Source organism: Mobula hypostoma, chromosome 1 (genome assembly GCF_963921235.1).
Source record: "Mobula hypostoma chromosome 1, sMobHyp1.1, whole genome shotgun sequence".
NCBI classification, from domain to species: domain Eukaryota; kingdom Metazoa; phylum Chordata; class Chondrichthyes; order Myliobatiformes; family Myliobatidae; genus Mobula; species Mobula hypostoma.
The window spans coordinates 216,129,006-216,137,072 of NC_086097.1; the positions used below are offsets into that span (position 1 = coordinate 216,129,006).

At 40.4% G+C, this 8,067-nt stretch overlaps 1 protein-coding gene across 2 annotated transcripts in view; it reads right to left on the reverse strand.

Annotated features, from left to right (window-relative positions):
* LOC134354872 (cytochrome P450 7B1) overlaps positions 1-661 on the reverse strand; it is a 199,922-nt gene extending 199,261 nt beyond the window's left edge. For both annotated transcript variants that reach the window (XM_063064303.1, XM_063064295.1), the window contains exon 1: positions 507-661. In XM_063064303.1, coding sequence (XP_062920373.1) covers positions 507-583 — 77 coding nt within the window. In that variant the 5' untranslated portion in view covers positions 584-661. The remainder of the gene's footprint in view (positions 1-506) is intronic.
* Positions 662-8,067: the final 7,406 nt, after the last annotated feature.

The following is an 8,067-nucleotide window of genomic DNA, read 5'->3' on the forward strand; positions in this document are numbered from 1 at the left end:
TTTCAGCACTCGGTGCCAATCACAGTTCACTTTTCATAGCCTGAAACTAACAGTTAAAGGAAAGAGCTCAGGACTTCATTATTGATCATGTCCCCAGCTATCAGCAGTCGAGTTCTCTCGCTCCCTGTGCTCTACACTTCTGGAGTTCGGTTTGGTTTCTATTAAAATATCAACAAGTATTTGATGCTGGGTAGAGCAGAGAGAGCGAGCTTACCGTTTCGCAGCCAGAAGCAGCACGTTGTCACTGGGCAAAGCGAACGAGTTATCACTATAATAAGACGATGATCCCTCACACACTATCTCTGCCGGGGAGAAAGAAGCCTTGCTAACTTTTCTGCGAGTTGCAAACCATGTGCTCGACCTATCATTGTGCGATTTTAGTTTACGATAAAACGAAAGCGGAATGTACTTGCAGACAGATGACAGTGAAGTTCGACTCACTTAACCTGGTGTTCATTCGAGTCCGGCGTTAACCCCTCGCAAACCCTTTGCTCCCGCGCTCTTACCTGCACCTCCTTCCTCTCAGGAATTTCACCAGGAGTAGAAGGGCAACTGCGAAGAGAACGCCGAACACCAGCGCCATTCCGTCACCAACACAGCCTCAACCAGTACCAACTCCTTCGTCAAACACAACGCTACAATTTCAGGAAGGTTCACCACCTCCCAGAGTACACGCATGCTCCCTGGTGCAACGGGCTACTCCACCGGGACACTCCAGGGAGGAGTCACGATTGTGATAGGGCGTACAAAGCAAGACAGCACATTTTGTGATTGAGCCCAACTAAATGCGATATCGATATCGATGGAAATCAGATGCAATTACAGATACAAAGACTGGTAGAGACTGAGATGTTCTGAAGGACTGGTACAGAGGAATGAGCCATCTCGAAGGATTGGGACATTGTGGTAACTAGAAGCTGCTGCACAATGGGTATACTGAGGTACATTGACATAGGAATCCAAAAAAAAGACCAGTACAGAAAAGAGGGGAATCTTGAATGACCAGTAGAGAGGAGAAGGGAACGAGTGTCTGATCAATGACTTGAGTTTATGGAGGAACTGATACAGGTTTGGGAATAATTCTGAAAGGCAGCATGGAGGAGTGAGGAATGCCAAAAGAAACAGTGAGGGATCCTGAAGGACTGCACTAGAGAAATTGATGACACTGATTCTCATTAATAATAATTTGCCTTAAAGATTCTTCCATTTTCTCTGTGGTGATGCTTGCTGGAATGTGGAAGTTCTGCACTATTTGTAATTTTCTTAGGGAAGTCACTGACACAGGAAATTTGCATGCTGCACAGTTAGCAGCAATTTATTAAGAAATATTTTTATCCTTCATATCAACTTGTAAAAGTGTATTGCTGAACACAAGGGTAGGTTTCGGCTAATGTTGCTTTGAACAATTCAGTGAGATTATACCTTTTCCCATTCTGTTGCCTGTAAAATTGCTATTCCCTATTCTCACTTCATTCACTTCCTACGATATGGCCTTTCTTTCCAGGACATAATGATATCTTCCTTTTTAAAAGAATGGCATTTCCCTTCCTCCATGATTGGTGCTGTCCTCAACCGCAGCTCCTCCATTTTCTGAAATCTGCGCTCACCCCATCCTGTCAACACCTTAACAGTGAGAGAGGTCTTCTCTTCCCTACCTACCACCCCGTGAGCCTCCACATCCAACACATCATCCTCTGCAAGTTCTGCCAAAGAGTCTCCAAAGGGATCCTACTATGAAACACATCTTTATCTCCCCTTCTCCACTTTCCACAGGGATCACTCCCACCCTGCTTTGCTTGTCCATTTGTCCCTCGCCATTAATCTCCCTCCTGGCACCTATCCCTGCAGCAGCCCAAGCGTTACACTTGCCCATTCAACTCCATTTAGGGCCCCAAATAGTCCTTCCAGGTGAGGCAACATTTCACCTGCAAATCTGCTGGGGTCATCTATTGTGTCAGGTGCTCCCGGTGCAGCCTCCTCCAAGTTGGTGAGACTCATCATTAATTGGGAGAACCACTTTGTCCAACTCCTCTACTCCAACCACTAAAAGCGGAACTTCCTGATAGTCAAACATATTCCGATACCCATTCCCATTCTAACAAGTTGGTCCATGGCCTCCTCTTGTGTCAAGGTGAAGCTGCGCTCAGGATGGAGGACCAACTTATATTCTGTCTGAGTAGCCTCCAACCAGGTGCCATGATTTCTCCTTCCTGTAAATAAATAAATATTTTCCCCTTCCCTTCTCCTCTTCTCCATTCTAGCCTTTTACCTCTTCTCTCTCCTATTATTTTCCCCTTGGTCCACTCTCCTCTCCTATCAGAGTCCTTCTTCTCTAGTCCTTTACCTTTCCCACCCACCTGGCTTCACCTATCACCTTCTAGCTATTCCCCTCCCCTTCCTCACATCTTTTTATTCTGGTGTCTTCCCCTTTCCAATTGAATCCTGAAGAAGGGTCTCAGCCCAAAACGTCAACTGTTTATTCACTTACATAGATGCTGCCTGACCTGTTGGATTCCCCCAGCTTTTTTTTCGGTGTAAATTCAGTAAGATTCCTTTTTTCCAAATTATGTTTGCATTGTTAAAATTAGATGCTACTGGAAAAAAATCCAAAGATAAATGCTAAATTACAATGGTTACAGCAAAATGAAAGCTAAATGAATGTAACAAAAGAAAATCAATAATATGATCTCAATCATTACTGAAACAGGTTTTAAGTAGCATATTTAAAATACTAAGTGAATTTACAAAATCCCTGAAATGAATAAGGGAGAACAGATGAATTTTCTTTCTATTGTGATTGCGGAAAGAATCTTCTAGCTTAGTACATAGAACATAGGAGAATCCATAGACAACTGTGAGCATCCAATTTTCTGAGCACTAACTTAAACTGAATGTTCCATACTGAGCATGCCACCCTCTACACACATATTTCATGGCACATTTTCATTGTGTGCCATACTCAGGCATTTCAGTTATCTCAAAAAGACAAAAATTTGTCCTTCTTACACAGCGTGAGGTGCCCTTGGTTACTATATGGATTGCAAATTTTGCTGAGTCAATGATATGTATTTTAAGACTGAAGTAAATCAAATAAATTTGAAACAAATTGGATTAAGACTGGCATGGCAGAATGTGTTACCTCTGAGCTGCTGCATATGTAGGCCACTGTGATCTATACTACCTTGAGCAGCATTCAAGCAGCCTGAGCTCAGAACTGATGACCTCCAGTCCCAAGATCTGGACACTGATGGATCAAGGAAGATGTTACCTTGACACAATTCAAAAAGGTAGTCACATATTTGAGACTAAATATGATAAAATTTGTTAGGGAATAGGTGTGACTACAGGGGAGGCACACATGGGATATTAGGAAGAGCACTGTGAAAGAGGAAACTGGTACATTGAGAAAGTTTTCATTGGCATAAGATGGACCATTGTCCTGTTAATTTTATAAAACTTTAAATAATAGAACAGAGGGTTAATTTAAGTAAAAATTTAGAAAACGAAAGAGAAATGATGAGGCATTATTGCAGGACAGCAAAATAGGTATTGATAACCAGTGCGTAAAGAAGGAACAGACTACACAAACAACTATAATGAAAGCTGAGAAGAGGGGTTACATCTCAATTCTGACAATCTTTTAGATAGAAGAAAAATGAGAATGACCTAAAAGTCATTCGGAGAGAGATATCTGCAAAGTCACCAAGGTTGGGAATTAAATGTTCCAGATGCTTAACTTCAGAAGAGTCAAGTAATGTGGAAAATGAGGATCAGCCCTGATAATAAACTATGCAGTAAAAGGCAGCAAAAACAAGCAGCTTGGTTTGGAAAAAAAACCAAGCCCAGAAATAGCAAAGGGCAAAAAGACATTGATGTGCATTGTCCACGTGCCCCTAGAAATAGTATGATTTTTTACAATCAAGAAATGAGAGGTGCATTAATAAAAGGCAATCATGGGTACTTAAAGAATAGGTAAATTAGCAGTAATGGTGTGGAGAATGAAATTGTGGAATATACAATAGATGGTTTCCTGGATCAGTTTGTATGAAACCGGCAAGATAGCAAGTTACGTTAGCTCTTCACTTAACTGTGGAACATCTGGACAGCAAAGAATCATACATCAGGATGCTTTTTATAGACTACAACTCAGTATACGATACTATCATCCACTCAAAACTATTCAATAAGCTTCAAGATCTTGGCCTTAATAACTCTTTGTGCAGTTAGATCCTTGATTTCCACACTTGCAGACTTCAGTCAGTTAGAATTGGCAACAAAATCTCCTCCACAATTTCGACCAGCACAGAACACAAATCTCAGGGTTGTATATGGTGACATACATGTACTTTGATAATAAATTTACTTTGAACTTTGATCCCGTATTCTGCAATGAGAAAATGCTAATTTTCTGGTAGTTAAGCAGTTTTCGTAGAATAATGAAAAATATTTGAATATATGAAAATTAAAGTTTACATGTTGAAGTTGTACAAGATGTTGGTGAGGTCTAATTTGGAGTACTGTGTGCAGTTCTGGTCACATACCTACGGGAAAGATATAAATAAGGTTGAAAGAGCACAGAGAAAATTTACAAGGATGTGGGTCTGGAGAATCAGAGTTATAAGGAAAGATTAAATAGGTTAGGGATGTATTCCTTAGAACATAGAGGATTGAGAGGAGATTTCATAGAGGTGTGCAAAATTATGAGGAGCATACATAGCATAAATGCAAGCAGTCTTTTTTCACTGAGGTTGGGTGGGACTACAACCAGAGGCCATGGGTTAAAGGTGAAAGGTGAAAAGTTTAAGGGGAACTTGAGGGGAAATGTCTTCACTCAGAGAGTCATGTGAGTGTGAAACGAGTTGCCAGCACAAATGGTGCAAACAAGCTCAACTTCAGTTTAAGGGAAGTTTGGATAGCTACATAGATGGTAGGGGTATGGACAGCCAGTTTAAATGGTTTCCTCATGGACTAGATGGGCCAAAGGACCCTTTTCAGTGGTGTACTTTTCTTTGACTCTAAAGATGATTTCATTCAATCTGCAACTAGTGTCTCAAATCTGAAGAAAGCAAACTATGAGCATTCAAGGCACAAGTTGACAATGGCAAAAAAGAACAAACTACATTAAAAGGTATGACAGTGAACAAGCAATAGCCAACATTTAAAGATTTAATAATTTGCAACTAATACACATCCCTTTAAGAAAAAGCTCTTGGCTAAACATAGAAGTGAAAGATAGTAATAAATCAAATGTAAAGTTGTCAGAAGGTAATAAGCTCAAGGACTGCTGAGCATGATCTGCAAAACATTTCTCTGCAGCTATTGGATGTAATTAGAATAGCTAACAGACAGGTTTCATTTCTTGCAAGGGAAATGAAAATGCAAACCTCGTTGTGAAAATTCAGTTACAGTATATTGTGCATTAGAGTCACCACATCTTAAGTATGGTGTAAAGTATTGGTTTCCTTTATTAAGTAAGAATGTAAAATGACAAAAATTCTGAGAGTTGGTGGGTGGGGTTGTCTGGTGAGAAATGTTGAATAGATTATGTTTGTATCCCCTGGAGTTTGGAAGGAGGACTTCACTGAAACAAGAAAAGGGGCTGATGGAAAATACACTTCTTCATGTTCGATAATCTAGGACTAGGGCACTGTTCAAAAATAAATTGAAATCACTTGTCCTCTGCAATTTCCAAGAGGTTTTATTTTTGTCTTCTTCCATGATGATACACATTTATTTATCAACTTCCATTCCTTTGGAACCAGTATAGTCTGATTAAATAATGAAGTTTAAGGACTGAGAATGTAAAAGGAATATTGAGACAGTGGGAACAGCAGGAACAGATGAATTAGCCAAATGAAGTATAGAAAGAGAAAAAGGAAAAAACATTATTGCTTCAAGAAATGAGACTTAAGATAAAACATACAGTTTCATGCCCAGAGTGATTAACAATCACAATGTTCATCAGATCCAATCTCAGTGAAGACTTGTTATGTGGGGGATTAGTTTACTTGTCAGTCAAAAGCCGCTTCTACTGTGCCGGTCAACAATTGATTGCCTGTGTGCCACGGCACCAGTGCCCAGTTTCAGATGCCTGAGCGCTATAAGAATAGCACGTGCTTGTAGTCAAAACTGTCCAACGTTTCACCGGCACCAGCCTACCACCCATCAAGGGCATATACACAGAAAGGTGTTGGAATAAGGCCAGTAACATCATGAAATAACCCACCCACTCTACTCAAAAACTGTCTGTCCCACTCCCAAAAGGGAGGAGGCTACATTACACCCACACCTGGACCACCAGACTCAAAAACAGTTGCTTTCCCGAAGTGGTCAGGCTGATCAACACCTCCCCACACTAACCCTTTAACATTTCCTGTCAAAGTCACCTTGTGTACATACAACAGGAATTCTGCAGATGCTGGAAATTCAAGCAACATACATCAAAGTTGCTGGTGAACGCAGCAGGCCAAGCAGCATCTATAGGAAGAGGTGTAGTCGACGTTTCAGGCCGAGACCCTTCATCAGGACTAACTGAAGGAAGAGTGAGTAAGGGATTTGAAAGCTGGAGGGGGAGGGGGAGATGCAAAATACACTCCTGTGCCTAGTATCGCAATATATGTAGTCAAGCTATCTTAAGTATTTATATTTATTGTCGTTTTTTGTGGTTTTATCTTCTGCATAGTGAGGTGGAGATACATCTCTACCACATAAGATGGAAGGTGCTCCTTCCCTCTGCTAGCCTTGGGAAAGGTATAACGCCTAGTTATGCGACCACTGCTGCCAGGCAGACAATCTCTGAAGGGTATTGATAATGACTCAGGTCACCTGTCCTGCAAATCCACTGCCCTGAAGAAGGCAATGGCAAGCCACTTTGGTAGAAAAATTTGCTAAGAACAATCATGGTTATTTTAGATTTTAGATTTAGATTCAACTTTATTGTCGTTGTGCCGAGTACAGATACAAAGCCAATGAAATGCGTTTAGCATCTGATTATGGGACGCTGATTGCCTATGTCATATGACAGGGCACATAATAAAGAAGATGATGGTCTTTATCTTCTTGTTCTTTTTTTTGTGCTGCATTGAATCCAGAGTAACAATGGTTTCATCCTTCTGTATACTCGTGTACTGGAAATGACATTGAACTATCTTGAATCTTTTCATATCCAGTTACAAAACATTGATATGAATTCAAACGCATGTTCTTACAATTGCATATTCATCCTTCCATCACGCCATGGCACACACCTTTGAGATTACATGATCCCCTCCTTTGTTTACTTTTGCTTGCTTCTAATCAAAGTACACCTTGACCTTTACATGAGTCAACATGACAGTGTTAATTCCTTCCTCTCCAGCCCTTTATCTTTCCCACCCACCTGGCTTCACCTATCACCTTCCAGCTATCCTCCTTCTCTCTCCCCATTTTTATATTCTGGCATCTTCCACCTTCCTTTCCAGTCCTGAAGAAGGGTCTTTGCCTGAAATGTCGACTGTTTATTTATTCCCATGGATGATGCCTGACCTGCTGAGTTCCTCCAGTACTTTGTGTGTGTTACTACAATATTAATGTTTGATTTGATACGTTATCCAGCATGCCGTGAACAGGCAGGAACTACCATCAAGAGCTAGTTTGAGCATTATAGGAGGAATATTTTAAACAGATGAACAGACTCTAATATTCATTTTCAACATCTATTTTAATAAACTTGACAATAGCTATTCTTTTTCAGAAGGCTCACATAAAGCAGAGGTCAGCTTCACTTCAACTCATAATTTAGTCCAGAATTATGCAATTTGATGCACTCATGGTGGCAGATTACAGTATGGAGAGGTTTCTATTTAAACATCCATAACCTACATGGCACTATTGTCTCCCTCTTTGGTGAGCAATCTCTCCATCTTGAATTAAAACTAATTTCACAAAGATTATCTGGTAATTCTAATAACCTGAAGTTGTTTTTATTTAACTAATTGTTTGGGAGCTTCAGATATATTTGCTGCAGCAGCTTTTTTAACCATTTGGTATCTGATCAGGAAAGTGGCTGAAAATAATGTTGGGGGGGTC